This window comes from Erithacus rubecula (genome assembly GCF_903797595.1).
Source record: "Erithacus rubecula genome assembly, chromosome: 2".
Taxonomy (NCBI): domain Eukaryota; kingdom Metazoa; phylum Chordata; class Aves; order Passeriformes; family Muscicapidae; genus Erithacus; species Erithacus rubecula.
The window spans coordinates 100,118,016-100,133,441 of record NC_136685.1 but is presented as its reverse complement, the minus strand read 5'-3'; the positions used below and the strand labels follow the sequence as shown (position 1 = coordinate 100,133,441).

Below are 15,426 nucleotides of genomic sequence, written 5' to 3'. Positions count from 1 at the left end.
CCTTCCCAGCTGGCTGGTGTTGTCACAGGGAGTGCCTTCGAAACCTAAATTCTTGCTGGCAGGCTCCAAGCAGCTGTGGCCAGCCAGGAGAGCCGTGGGAAGTTTTCTTCCAGAGCATCGTAAGCGGCCACTGGAATCTCCCAGGAGGGGTCAGCGGCATCTCCAGGTATCCACAGGGGGAGGAGCTGGTGCATGGGTGGGAGCTTGCTTTATGCTCTCCAACCAAAAGCCTTGGGAAATCCCAGCAGCTTATGCAGCTCTGGCAATTGCAGGGAACCACTCCTGAGGCTCAGCAGGGCATGGTGACCAACCTGGGTAGGCGCAGGCCAAGGCGGGCAGGTGGGGAGCCCAGGAGTTGGGGTAAGTTGAGCTCTCAGCCTCTCTCCCAAGAGGCCTGACAAAGGCAGAGGTGGGACTGCCAGAGGTGAGTGAGTCATAGCAACCTCCAAAAGGAAAAAGGTGAGTGGAAGGGAGGGAGGACAGCGTGTTTATACCTCGGGATCAGAGGCATGTTGGGATCAGCCTTGGCTCTGGTGTGCTGCTAAAGGAGCTCCTTTTATTGGAGCACTTGGAGAGCTCTCTGGAGACAGGGCAGCCTCCAGCATGGAGACTGTCTTTATAATTTGCCCATATCAGTGGTATCTTCATCCCAAAAGGTAAGAAGGAATAACTGTGCACTGTATTTTTAAAGTCAGGCCCACCTCCAAACCCATTAGATAGCTCTGAAAGCTTTAGAAGGTGTCCTGCATCCTAAAAGTTGTAGGCAATGTATAAAATAAATACTTCACTTATGTGCAGTTGGTAAAATGAATACAACACTGAATACTGAAAAAGCTCAATGTCCCCATGTGAGGGGAGAGAGAAAACTAGTTAACATACAGAATTCCAGAAAGAGAAGGAAATGTGTGTTTTGCCCACATGAACTGTATATGTATATGTATATGTACATGTACATGTATATGTAAATGGCTGGAATGAATGTAATGTGCAACTTCAATGTCATACTCACATCAGATTTACTAAAAACATTCCTACAGACAGTAGGCATAGAAAATAAAAATAAGTCGATATGCTACACATTTATATACTCACTGGGAACAAGCAACTGTTTCTTTTTATTTTCAAGAATGCACAAGGAAAAACAGCAGAAACAAATGCTTTTTGAATCCTTGCAGAAGAGCTGTCTCTTTCTAACTTCCTATCCCTTGCAAGCTGGTGTGCAGGTTCATGAAACAAAAGTGTTGGAAAAAATCCCAGTTAGCAGAACTGTTGTTTCTCTCATAGCTAAGTTCAAGGTTTTAATCAGTTTCAGAAGAAGGGCACTCTCAAAAGATCTTCCCAGGGATTTTGATTTCAGGCTAGGATGTGCTTACAGAAATCTGTAAAGATGATGTCCGGTTTTCAAAAGTTCTGTTCACCACCTACAAATGTTAATTTGCTGTGTTTCCATTGCCGTATTTCTCTTTTTTCCACATTGACAAGCAAGGTTGCCTTTACCCAAACAATTTAATTTGAAAATGGTTGTGCTAGTGTGCATTAGAAGCTTGCAAACAGTCTGTGCTTCTGGAGATTTCTTTGTGTCTATGCTGTGTCCTCTGGGCTTCCAGGTTTTTCTTAGTTGTTAGTATGTTTATATTTCATTGTGTTTGCAGTCATGATGCACACAACAACTGAAGTTGTCAGGAAGGTTTAGAATCTCAAACACACCTTTTGAAGCCATTCACAACTCACCTGTGGGAAGAGCTCTGCACTGCTGGTCTGTTGGCAGGGCTGGGAGCAGGAGGGTGGCACCCTCCTCCTCCTCCTCCTCCCTGCTCTGGAGATTGGTCAGTGAAAGCTTCACACGATGGCTCTTCTTCATCTGACTTCCCCAGAAGTTCTGTTAAGATGAATCAAGATATGGTATCACTTCATCTGAAAGTACCAACCAAGCTGCCAACCATTTGCCTTGGATACCCATAAGGACAAGGGTGTCCTCTCTTGCAAGGGATCAAACTGAATGGAAACCCACATGCTTCCATAGCTTTCCCCCTTGGCTTTTCCCTTGAAAAGGAGGCCAAGTAGCCAATGACCAGAAACAAGAAACAGGTCCAAGAGTTTTTTAAAGACAGAGATCAAGTGTATATTGGCTGTAGTTAGCAAGGAGGTAATGCCTTCTCTAAATAGTCATCTACAGAAGGTCCAGCTGTCTGCCAAAGGCTGCTGCATGAGCTCTTCCCTGTTGCCACAGAGATCAAAGTCATCAATTGGACTAGTTCCCTAGAGGGGTATATGTAACTCATTCCTTTAAAAGTAAAGACTTCCCTTAGCTTTTTAAAAAAATATTTTAGTTCACAATCAAGACCTGAAGTCTTCAGTAGGTGAAGCACGGGCATCCAATTCACAAGTTACAGTCTGAACCCTGTGGTAAAGCAAATTGTTAAAAAATATCTGAACCACTTAAAAATATAGAGGAGGAATTGCATATTCTAGTTGTGAGACTTAAAAGAAATAAATAAAAATTTTAATCAAACCGCAGGCTGGCAGAGTTTGGATTAAGGAAAAAAAAATCCTGTTACAGATAAAGACTTTAAAAGATTTTTCTCAAAATCCTAAGACCCTTTTGCATTTTTTCCTCTTCTAATCCTGTTCCTCTCCCCTTGTTCTCTGCCTCTGTGGATCCTGTATAAGCTAATCTGCATGATACCCATGGTGGCACCGTGGGCAGCAGGGAGGATGTAACAGCTTGGTGAGTGTTGCCACGCCTGGTTTACATTTTGTCTGGAGACCCAGAATTCTCACTGGCTTAGGAGGGCAAATTCCTGTGAGTCCTGAAATCCAACACCGTGGGACTGCTGTGGACTATTCCTGCTCTTGATGCCACCTAAGTATTACTGGCATCTGTGGTGTGAGGGAGGGTGAAGTGTGGCAAGGTTTGGCTTTCCCAGGTCGCTGATGTTGTCTGGTTCCCACATTTGGAGCAATGTGGGAAATGGTTGAAAATGGCCAACTTGGTTGAAGGCAGCACACCTCAAGCATACACACCACACTGCAGTAAATAAAGGTGCTAAACCAGCACTGGTGCAATTTCTACCCCATCTTGAATAAAAACATCCAAACAGAAATAAAAGCAGAGGAGAAAACAAGTGTATAGGCAGTGCTTTACATCTCAGAAACTCAAATCCAGGGCAAGTAAGGGAGGTTTCTCTAGAGAACCTCGTGGGGACTTGCAGAATGAGAAGTCAAGAGAAGGAGAGGAACAGTATTGAGAACTTATAAATGTTTATGAGAAGCTACTTTTTATATACATGAAGAGCTCTGGGAAAGGGCTTAAACAAAATTCCTGTTGATGGGAAAAAATTACGGAAAATCCACTGTAGGTCTTGGGGCACAAACTTTGACAGCCTCTGCTTCCAGTGCTCCCACCTAGAACTGAGCCTGAAGGGCCTCCCTCCTCACTTGGACAGAGTTTGTTACGAAACAGAATGTTAAACTTTTGAATTTGCAAAATGTCAAAGCTCAGATATACACTGTGAGTCAAGCATCTGTAATTAATTTTTCTTTTTGCTTTTTCTCTTTTTCCAGCCACTCAGTAACATCTAAGGCCTCCATAACTTACCCCCTTAAAGCTACAAACTTTCACCAGTACATGATGCCCATGACTTCTCCTGGGCTACCACTCCTGAGGCTGACCTAGCTCCAAAGAGTGGGGACATTTCAGAACATAAAACCCTGGGAGATGCTGAAAGAGGAGTCTGTATTGAGAAAATAAACTAATTAGAACTGGGTCAACTTTTTCTTGATCTCTTTCCATCACACTACTGATCTGTGGGTTTTTTTGCCCCTGCTGAGAACCAGCACTGGGAAAATCCCAGTCCTCACAGCAATCACTTCAGTGCAACTCATGCACATTCTCCAGATGGTACCCAGTAGCTTTTTAACCTAGAGTGGGCCAGTTTGGATATGTAGAGTCCTTGTGTGCCATATTCTAATATACGAATTCTAAGAACAATTAGTTATAGCATGGCCGGTGACTGATATTTTTGTGCTGTGGATGTAGCACAGCTAACACCTCATTAAATAATGCTACCGGATCCATGGGAACCTCATGGAAAACAGAGCAGTCTGTCATCTGCAAGCACAAAACCAGGGGAAGAGCAGGGTTCTTACCCACAGGAGTGCAAATAGATTTCTCTGCACTTTCATATCTAAAATAAGTATCTGGAACTGACCTCAAGTTATGAGCATTGAACCTATTGTGGTCTGGGGATACAGCTGCAGTGTGGATGTCAGGAGTGTTCAAAGCCACAAAACCATCAGATATGAGCTACAGAGTAAAGAAATAAATATTTTTGTTGTGGGACATGGACTCTGCTCCCTGTGAGCAGGGAAAACAAATGTGCAAGGAACACTGTTTAAACAACACAGCCCTTCCCAAACTGGAGGCAACATATCCCACCTTTAATTAGAAAGGGAAGCATTTTGACAACAATGCCACAGATCTGGGAGAGGATGGTAGTCCTCATATCTAGATGAGGGCTCTAGATGATGGTGCTTGATAGAGACCTGATTTTGTCCTAGAACTGAAGAGATCATAAATTTCACCTAAGATTTTGTATGCAGGCAATCTGAGATATTCCATTGCCTTATTGCACAATAAACTCTGCTGTTTCTAAACTACTATTTGCTTAATATCTTAAGATCTGGGGATTTCAATCTGAATTTGAATTTCAAAAATTTGAGAGTGGGTATTGTGCTAATGTTGTGGTTTCATCTTTAAAGTAATTTACCAGATGGACTAATATGAATCTTAAGTGCTAAAAAATATTTTTAAAAAATCCCATTTGTCGTGATCAATATTGGGATAGTATTGTGTATACCCAACCACACAATGGCACAATGCATATTCTGCACTTCCAAAATTCGGTGGTAATTGCTATTGCTACATCTCACACCTGTCTGAAAGAGCCAAATACCTTTCTTTACAAGCCCACTGAAAGTTCTCATATGCTTTAATGAGCAGGATGCTCTCTAGGTAATGCATGCAGGTGATGAGATATCACGCCTTGCCTGCTCACACGTCTGTCATTATTTAACCATATCTATTCTCTTTTGAATCTGTGCCTGCAAATCGGAAGCTGTTTCCATTCTCCAGGATTTTCCATTGGACTTTCAGGGATAAAAATGCATTTCAAAACGTGCAAATCCGTGGTAAAATGAAAATCTCCTTTTAATATTGTTTGCAAAATTGACAGCTCTACTTAACAGCAGCCATTAAATTATTTACAAAGTAGCAGCTGCTCTTGTAGCAACCCTTTTTGGGCGTGAAAAATAAACTAGTTGATAAGTGAGAGATAAGCCATTTGACTTCCTCTTTGTGTGCCTGGCATGGTGTGCAGAGCCAATTCTGTACAATCTGATGTTTACAGAGCAATCCTCCTGTACGACCTCCTTAGGCAACAGGGACACAAGAAGCCTTTAAAACGCTGAAGCAAGCATTTAATCAGAACTCTTCATGCTGATCTCTGAAAAATTCAATAAGTTCAAAAAATGTAACTCCTTCTAAAGATAAAATATCGGTTTTTTGCTTCAGGAATTGCAAATATATCCCAATGAACTCCCGGGGAACCACACAGACTTCAAGCACATTGCTGTTATACTAAACAAAAAAAGAAGTAAAGAATAGCATTTTTCCAAGAGAAACAAATCAAGGGTCTGAAGAAATGCAAATAGTTAATTCAAATGAATGCTGTAAACCAGTAGAGTTTACTAACAACAACACTTTTTTCCTTTTAGGCATTTAAACAAATATTTTTTTTTTCTTGTCTAATAGCTAATTCTATGTAAATAAGTTCATATCTCCTCTTATTATGCAGTAACTTTTTTTTTTTAATTTAAGTGGTTATTTTTACCTGTTGAATTCAAGCTCTCATGATTTTATGAGTTTTGGGGGATTTTTTTTAGGCAAACAACTGCTGCAGAAGGCATGAGATTCAGCATGATTTCACACATTATCAAGTTGTGGTAACTTAATTCTATCCCAGGTTTTCTCAAACGACATGAAGTTATTTTTAAAGGCACTGCATCAAATCCTTCTGGTATCAAAATCAGTGGGAACTTTCATTGCTGATTTGAGTGTGGTCAGCTCTTTTTCTGGCTACAATTGTTCTCCTGAAAACATATTTCTAAATAAACATATTCTAATAAAATTATTTTGTTTCAACAAATTCCTGCAGGGAAACTGCAGAGCTTTGTTTGTGAGCGTGGAAAAATGTAACTCTAAACTTCTTTGCTTCTTCTGGGCTGGTTTTCCATGGATTTTTATTTTTAGATTATTTTTGTGTTGCTTTGTTAATACCCAAGGCTGACATGTACGCATTTGACAAATACAAATTGGTTGAAATATCGGTTTTACAGTACTTCTTAAACTCATGGAGGACAGCTGTTACTGCTTAGAGATCTGGATAAGATTATTCCCGAAATTAAACCTCAATATCTCACAGTTCTGTTGTTTAACAACTTGATGCCTGAGAAGATAAGGCACTTCAATCACTAACAGTAGAATCAATCCTTAAAAGTAGCATAACGTATCACTATTTCACTAGTTGGGTATTAGCAGCAGCAAAACTGTTTTAATGAGTGTGCCAGGAAATTTAGGAATTAATATAAAAATTATGTGATAAAACTAAAGAAGCAGCTAACATTTATAAACAACTGCTTTGTTGGTTGTTTTTTTTTCCATAGTGTAGACATTTATACTTCACTTAGCAGTTTTTTGCAGCTTGCTGTGAAACCTGGTTGTAAAACTTTCTGCAAATGGAAATGCTGAGTCTTTACCAGCATTGGCTGAGATTTCCATCTCTGCTACTCATTTGCTCTGCTAGAATCATACACAAAATTAAGCTAACCTCTTTACAGCCTGAATAGTCAATTTTATATCTCCCTGGAGCCTAAGTAATCAGGCTCCTTAGGAACTACCCTAGCAGTGCCAATATTAATTAATTAAAAAAAAAAAAAAAAGAAGGTGTGTCTTACAGGGTGATCCAGATGTGGTAGTACCAAGCCATGATGAGTCTCCAGCTGGAAGAGACTGAACAACCAAGGATTTGCTTCAATTCTAGGCTGTCTCACTTCAAAGGCTTGACTGGTGTCTCAGCAATAGAGATGCTGCACCTCTAGATGTTATCGGGTTTCCCAGCCCGTGTGAAGTCTGCCGGGCAATGCTGGCAGTGGGCGAGCGGCTCTCCCCTCCCTGTGGATGCCTGAGAACCAGCTGGAGTGCCAGGATGGCTGCTACTGCTCAGTAAATACAGCAGGCTCAGGAGGGAGGACAGTGCTGGAGAGCAGGCAGTGTCTTTTGTAAGTGATGCTTTAAACACGGTCTTTATTTATCTTTTTTTTTTTTTTTTTTTTTGGGTTTTTTTTTTTGTTTGTTTGTTTTTGTTTGTTTTGTTTGTTTTTTGTTTTAGGTGACTCTCTAGAAATATCTGCTCTAAAGCAAAGCTGTGGAAAAGCTGCTGGCCAGCAGAGACATTCCCATTGTTTGGGGCGAAGGGTGCAGCAGTGGAAATATGGGCGCGTGCTCCCGAGCATCCCAGCGAAAGCATTCAGGGACGATCTCATTATTCATAAGTGATGCTCCAGAGACTCCTCACAGGCAGAAGCGCCTCTGGCATTGCAAGCCCCAACCCACAACGGGCAAAGCCGGCGCTGCCGATCCTGCGTGTTCCTTCAGCTGCTCCCCAGCGCAGGGCACACCCTCTGCTTGGCACTTCCAGCTCAGGGACCCGGCTCCTCCACTCCTCCTTCTGCCCTGCAGGCATCCAGAGCAGGGAGAAGTGCCGGCCAGACCGGAGGCAGGTAGGCTCCAGGGAGAAGAAAACCATTTCAAGGGGTTAATTGAAAAAGACAAATCTGCAAGCACGAGATGCAGAATGGGAGCCTGCAAATGAATGCTGCCAGCTGGAAGCTGGCCAAACTGATAAAGCAGAAAAGAAATTGAGGGTTAAATGTTTTGGATGCTGAAGGCTTGGAGTTCAAAGAGGAGCTCAAGGAAACTCCCAGTCACCAAGTCCATACAAAAAGGCTCTAGGCAAACACAAGCCTTCTGCCGGACAGCTTTAGCCTAAAGAGCTTCCAAAAGCCAGTGGTCCAAATGAATGGTTAAGGAATATCTTTCAGTATCTGGGATCTCTTTTACAAGGAAAGATGATGCCCACAGGTGAGCTATGGCTGAGGGGTAAAAGGAGTTGCTTTCCACAGGGAAGAGAATGAAAAGTAGATCTGCCCACACTGGGTTGGAAGAACAATGTATAACTGTGGATGCATTTTCATTCCTTGGTAGAAAAGGCAGAAGGGAGCTGGTCCTGCAGGCCAGGACGTGAGGGCAAGGATGGAGGTCACTCTGCCTTCCCAGGAGCACCAGCTCCTGTCCACACCAGGGGTGGAGTGCTGATGGCAATTAATTTTCTACCAGTGATATAAAGACTGAAGGATTGAAATAAAATTTTTTTTCCTAAATCCCAGGTAGAAAACACTTTGAATTTTTTCCCCCCAAAAATCTGGTCTAAGTCTGAATGGGACACTCTTTTCTATGTGGTGGATTGGGAGCAGGAAAGTCACCTTCTTCCACTGGATCAGGAAACTGGACTCAGAGCATGGGACAACTGGTGGTGTGTTTCTGATAGAACACTCTCTATGCCAGCCCCTTCTCTTCTCATGTGGTGACAAGGACTCTGCATTTCCCACATTGTCCCTCCTCTCAGAAAGTTTTTTTTTGTTTTTTGGTTTTTGGTTTTTTTGTTTTGTTTTGTTTTTTTGTTTTTTTTTATCAGCTCCTAGTGCAGGAATTGTATTCATGGATGGGAAAGTAGTATCCACACTTTTTGAGCAGGTGCATAACTACACCATAGCATTGGAGCAAGGCTAGAGTTCAAGAGTTAGGTAATTTTATCTCTCTCAAAAAGGAATTGCCTCAGACCAGTTAATTTGTCAAGATAACGAATTGCAGCAATTCTCCTCATTTGGAGCTGGGCCACTAACACTGATCTGAACTGTATTTAAACTCTTGATGACAGAGACTGAAAAAGATATTGCAATACTGGAGGTACAGGTTCCTAAAGCAAAACTCTCAGCTGGGGCTGAGAGGCAGCAAGGGCGTGCGAGTACACATCCTGCATATCCCTTAGATATGAAGAAATTCCCTGGGGCACCAACTCTGGTGCCTGGGCAGGCAGAGTTCATCTTCAATCTTTGGGAATGATTGAAGTCCAAGAAGGATAATGTAGTAGCCATCAAGTCTCAGTTTCTGCAATATGAGATAACATGAGGAGAATTCTTACCTCCACCCTTCCAAATAAAGAAGTATGCCCCAAAAATACAAATTTGAAGTTACTGAAAGCTTTCTGGTAGCAGCAATAAGAACCCTGTGAGGGCCTGATGCTGGGATTCCCATGGCATTGTGCTCGTCATGTATGTCAGTTATGGTTGCTGCTATATTTTTCTTTTCTGTGCCACAGCAGGCATGAATAAGTTTGGAGGAGAAGAAAAGCAGAAGGAAGATTCAGTGAAAATGCAAGTCTAGGCCAATGACTGTCCCATTTCTGATGAAAGTTAAGTAAACAGTATCAGGTAAAATGAAATTATATATGTTCTTGTGCCAGACCTTCTCCTCTGGCTGCCAGGCATTCCTTCCTCCACAAGAGAGACATGGACCAGAATAAATCCTGTACACTGACTCAGGGGAACTGAAAGAAATCTCTGACTCCTGCCTTGCACTGGCACACCCGCTCCAAGAAAACAATGGATTGAAAACAAAACTGGCTGTTAACTCTGTGACTTCATCTGTGCCTTAAAAAGCATCAAAAGGAGAAATTAGGCAAATTATTTCAGAATATTTCTGCTCAATGGCCTACTTGGGAATGAAATTGCTTTATTTCTTATGATATTCAGTACAATCATTTTCTACCTATAAGTGCACTTAATTTAGAAAAGCAAAGTGGCTTTTATTTTGGCAGAGTTCTTTCCAAATAGCTAATCTGGTCACTGCCACATGTAAACAATTTATGTAAACATAAATTGATGAGGATGGTAAAGAACTCACGAAGGTATGGCCTGAGACTGCTTACTCAATTTGCAAGCACTTACTTAAACCTATCTTCCTCAGGGCTATTATGGTGATCAACAGACCTTACAGAGAGCTAGGTTCAATTTAAACAACATAGTCATATGTTTGAAAAAGAAATGAGCTTTTGACAACTGCTGTCCCCCAAGTTCCAAGTCTATTTTACTTTGGTTGATCCTCACCTTTTAATATCTGTCAAGTGGTAATCTAGGATTTAGTAGATCTCAGAATTGCTGATTGCCCATAGGGTTGGGTCTAAGGCTGGTGGGGGGTGGAGGTGAAGTGTGTGCAGCCTCTTCCAGAGCAGGTGAGTGGCTGGTAAAGGGTAACTTTACATTGCCTGCAGCTGCTTTCTTGGCTTTGGCTAAGGCAGACACGTCTTGCTGTGTGCAGACTGAAAGGTGGGGCTTAAATGCTAAGGTAGAAAATTGTGGAAAGAACAGATCTCTGCAAGGTGGGTTTTTATCCTGCACATCGTGTTGGGTGCTTACCTCTTTTTCTTTCCAAGCCTTTTCTGCTGTTTGAGTGCTCCTGGGAGGGAAAGGGCCACCTCAGACTGGAGATCTGGGCTAAGGCTGCTCTGACTGTTTGCCATGGCTTAGTGTGTGTGTCCATACAGTGTGGCACAGCAAGAGCTATGTGGGAGATGCAAAGTGACCTAGATCAGCATTCCTAATTCCTGCAGCCATGCTGCCTGTCCTGTGCAAGTGCTGTGAGCCAAATACCAGTCACGTTAGAGATTGACCTTGTTTTCTTGGAGAAACCTGTGTAAAAATGGATATAACAACACTCTTGACACTTACCTCACAGGATGTTGTGAAGCTTAATTAAATGTGTGCAAAAGCACTTTGAGATCCTTAGATGAAAGAAGTTTTTATAAATGCAAATTATAATAATTATGGCTAGTAACTACCATCAACTACTGAAACAATTAATTCAGGTTGCCACAGGCCATCACAGCAACGTGTGCAAAGAGGAATCAGCCATTTAATGACATATATGTTGTGTGAGAACTCAAAGCCTTAAAAATACTGTAAACAAAGAGGAAAAAACTAGACACTCGGGGCTTGCCTCTGAGGGTGCTGTTGGTGGAAGTTTCCTCGATTGTTTCCATCACCTCTGTGTTTGCATTGTGATTTGTCCCTAAAAAGAGCCCACCTTAAAGATTGCACTGCTGGGATCATTTTATCTGTTTACCTATGATTTTTACATTTAACATTGCAGCAAACTGAAGATTACTGCAAACACCTCTGCTCACAAAAATTTGAAAATACATGAATATAAGTCTGTTTTTGGCTAATTCTCCCTCCACCCAGTTTCCCCCTTCCCACACACACACTCCCCCCATCCCACATCCCCAGCCCAGCCCACTCACAGCATCACAGAATAGACTTTGGCTACAGGGCATTATCCAGCTGACTTTCCAAGGGGGAAAACAAAAGCCAAGCAATCAAGATGTGTCTGGCCAAATATTTAAAGGCCCAGTGCACACATTTAGTTGACAACTGACTGAAATCTGAACCATTTTGTTCAGCCTTTCTTGTTGCTTCAAAACTGATTTGGGCTTAAATAGCTAAAACCTACAGGTGTTTAAATGCTCCCCCTTGTCAGCAGAACAGCCTCATCAGATATGGTCTGAGGATGCAGTCAGGCTGGAAGAGAGATCCAAAGACCCCACAGGTGAATCCCAAAGAGCAGGCTAGCCCACCTGTGGCCCTCAGGCTTGTTTTGCTCGCCTTTAAAGAAGAAAATTCAGAGAAGTAGGAGTTACTAAGCACCCAACTTACCAAAGTAATTAGGCTAAATGCACTGCAGCTAGAAATTTAAGCAATGCACTGAATTCAATTTGAGAATTCATGGATGTAAAACTGAAACCTTTAACATTTAACCTAGCAGCAAATTAAATCAGCTTTCTGACCAAGTGAAAAATACTATGCTATTGAAGCACATACCTATTAAAAGGAGGGCTTTTTCTTTTTCTTTTAATGAAGAAAAACTTGGGACCAGTAAGTTGCCTAATCCAAATAATGAAAAAATGGGAATACTACTATAAAGAAAACCCAAATTAAAAAGCAGCATTGCTTTCTAACCTCTGCCAGACTAATGTATTTGTAGTCAGTGGGCTTCACAGAAAAAAACCCAAAAACTACTCATTCTGGAAGGTTTTGTGGACTAAGCTTACTCTGATATCAACAAGCTTAATGTGTACCAAAACTAAAAATTCTTACATTCTTTTTTTCAGTCACTTTAAAAGTACTGACTTGAGGATACTAAGTTGGCAATGTCTCAAGTAAGTTTTCCTGAAATAAGGGCCAAGTTTTTACGGGGTCTGTGTGTGTTTTTGCATAGAAAATTAGCAACACTGATGCAATGCATAGAAAACATGCTACACAGCTGGCACCAACATGTTGTTTTAAACCTGCAAACCCCCAGACTTTATTGTGATGTGCATATATGCAAACTCTGTGCTTGCACACACATATACACACATACACATATTTATATACACACAGACAGGATATGCATAAGGGTATCCTGGAATCTGGAATCACAGAATATCCTCTTGCTAAGCTCTCTTAATGACACTTACACAGTGCTCTGCTCAATGTCTAGGCTAAATCCTATATAAGACAAAACTTGGATGCATTTTCTAAATGCACCTCAAGGCTCTAGGACCTAAAAGAAGTTGGGGTATGAGCACACTTTGTTCTACACATCTGCAGAGCGCCCTGACCGACATTTTACAATTTACCAGAAAGGTGTGGCTGAAAAGGCACTGAAGCAGACACAGAGGCAGGTCCTCCCTGACATTTGCATCCTGTCACTCACCTGCTGCAGTGCTTTGCTGCACAGACTTGCTGATAACCACCAGCACATTCTGTGGTGTGGGTGCCCAAAGGCTTTGGAAGCTGATGTGACACTGTTGGCACCGAAAATCCCAGTTGGTGGGTTGATACTTTCCTTCCCACCCTTTCCCCCTACAAGAGAATGATCTAGAGGAAAACAGCTTTGGAAAGGGGACACACTACACTTCGTGTGCACTGTTGATGGGAAAATGTAACTTTGCAGAAACAGTGGGTTTTCATTCCCAGGCTGTTCTTCCACTCCCTGGGAAGATCTTCACCTGACTGATATCCCTCAATTACAGAGTGGCAGGAATACCAGTGTTTTTTCTTTTTAAAACCTTGCAGAGGTAGTTTACACTATACACTGCCTCCTGCAAACACCAATACTTTCTCCTTGCCTATTTAAATAAACTGTGTCAGCAGGAGCAGCAGCTGTGGACACTGCTTGGGAAGCTCAAAGCCCTGGAGGGAACTGTGGGCAGTTCCTGGCATTACTTGTGCTTCTGAAGATAACCAAGGAGGAAAGTCCACGGGAAGCAATGCAAAAAACTGAGGCCTCAATGCCAGGGGAAAAAAGTCACCTTGGCTCCTGCTGGTGTCTTCTCACCACCCCATTTCATTCCCTTTCTTGCTCCTCTTTTATTGAAGCAGATAACAGTAGTTTGGATATTAGCTTCTGTCTCAAACAGATGCTCACCTCTTTGGAAAAAAATAATTTTAAGGGAAGAGAATTAACCTACATTGCATTCTCCGATACATGTTAAATACAGCATTGCTTGTTAGCCACTCCTTTTATCACTTAAAGTGCATTTTGTATCCATGGAAAGCAATTAGTGTTCAATGGGGAAAACGTGCCCTTACAAAGGCATCTTTCCACCTTCCTGCATTGCAGCAGTGATCTTTTTCCTTCCACCACCAGTCCTTCTCACACAGGTGTGCATCACTCAGAGATGTTTACTTCCACTTGGCTATTCCTGTGCCCTTAGAGTCCTTCCTTACAGCCTGACTCTGCTCACTCTGCCTCTTCTCTGACTTCAGCTGGAAACCCTTCCTCATGCTTTCTGGCACATATTTGGACTGGTTTAGGCTGTAGTTGGGAACTCAGCCCATTGCAGGGAGGATCCTGGCACCAGGATACTTTCTGATCTGCAAAGAGTTGCTTGAAGCAACACTCTCTATAAGAACCAGAATAAAGCATGCTTACAGCTCTCTGCTGCTTTCAGGTCTATTTGACTAATGATTTTGTTTCAAAACCAGAAAAATTACCTTTGGGCTCACCTAAACCAGCTGAAGCAGAGTGCCATGTGAGCAGCTTGTGCCTGGCCCTTGAGGCTCTTCTTATGCCTCCCCTGGACCCCAAGGGAGCAGGGGTACAAGCAGCCACAGTGGCCAGTGCTGGGGTTTTTAAAACTGCTTGCCTAGCTGGCTTTTCATCTCTTCCCTTTGTACCACAAACAAGAAGAACCTGATCTGAAACCACATGTGAAAATAAGGATCTCTTCAATTTATATTTCTGAAGTCAAAATAGATGTGTTATACAGCAGGGACTTCCAAGCCCCCCAACAGCACCAATATAAAGGCTTAATCACTTCTATTTAAAATAACACAAAGCAAAAGTGAGTTAGGATGCCAGCAAACTACAGCAGAAGAGACACAGCTTTCTAGGCAAGCTAAGTGGCATAAGCAGTGGGAGAACATCATCATGGCAACTCTTAATATGAAAATGGTCAAGGATTACTTCAGAGTCTTGCAGCAGCAGATGGCTGCAGCAATTTAATCAGGCATCTTTGCTATTCCTAAAGCCTATAATTATCTGTTTTAAGAACAACATCACATTGGCACATGAGTTTTTCATTTCCCATCCCCAAATTGAAGGAGGGGGGGCATAGCTACTGAATTTTGGAAGGCTTTGCTCTCATGAAGAGACCTGCAATTGCCCAGCTTGGGGAATTGTAGCAGAGATGGTACCTGAGTACTCTTGTGCTGGCTAGGATTACCCTGGGCTGTGCACTGCATGCTCAGGACTAACCACTCCTGTGCCATGGAGTTACTAGAAATCTGGAAGGAGGTAAAAGAAAGCCACCTGCTCAGATGCTTATCACAGCTGCATGGTGCTACTTGAGATTTAATCTATCAGTATAAAGAAAAACAACACCAAATTTAAGCCATGCTCAGAACCTGTTCCCTTTCAAAGCAGAAAAGGTGAAGGCAAAGCTGAATGACAATGGTCTTCTGGAACAACAGATTCCCTGATCCTGGTGAAGGCCAAGCTGGTTTAACCATTATGTTGACCTGATCAGAATCTGATTAAAGGTGAAAACATTTGAATTTCCAAACATAAGGCAAAAAAAGAGTCTATCCCACAAGTATTTCATGTATTCTGAATACTGCTACTGGAGAATATTTTATAAATTATTTTTCTTCTAAAAATACTTTCCCCCCCAAACCCTTAATTTTATTCTAAAACTTTTAAAACTC

The 15,426-nt window shown here is 42.1% G+C and overlaps 1 protein-coding gene across 8 annotated transcripts in view; it reads right to left on the bottom strand.

The window, feature by feature from the left end:
- Positions 1-15,426, bottom strand: part of WDPCP (WD repeat containing planar cell polarity effector) — a 146,661-nt gene that overhangs the window by 13,746 nt on the left and 117,489 nt on the right. For all 8 annotated transcript variants that reach the window (XM_079324336.1, XM_079324343.1, XM_079324340.1 and 5 more), the window contains one exon: positions 1,732-1,879. In XM_079324336.1, the coding sequence (XP_079180462.1) occupies positions 1,732-1,879 (148 nt within the window). The remainder of the gene's footprint in view (positions 1-1,731; positions 1,880-15,426) is intronic.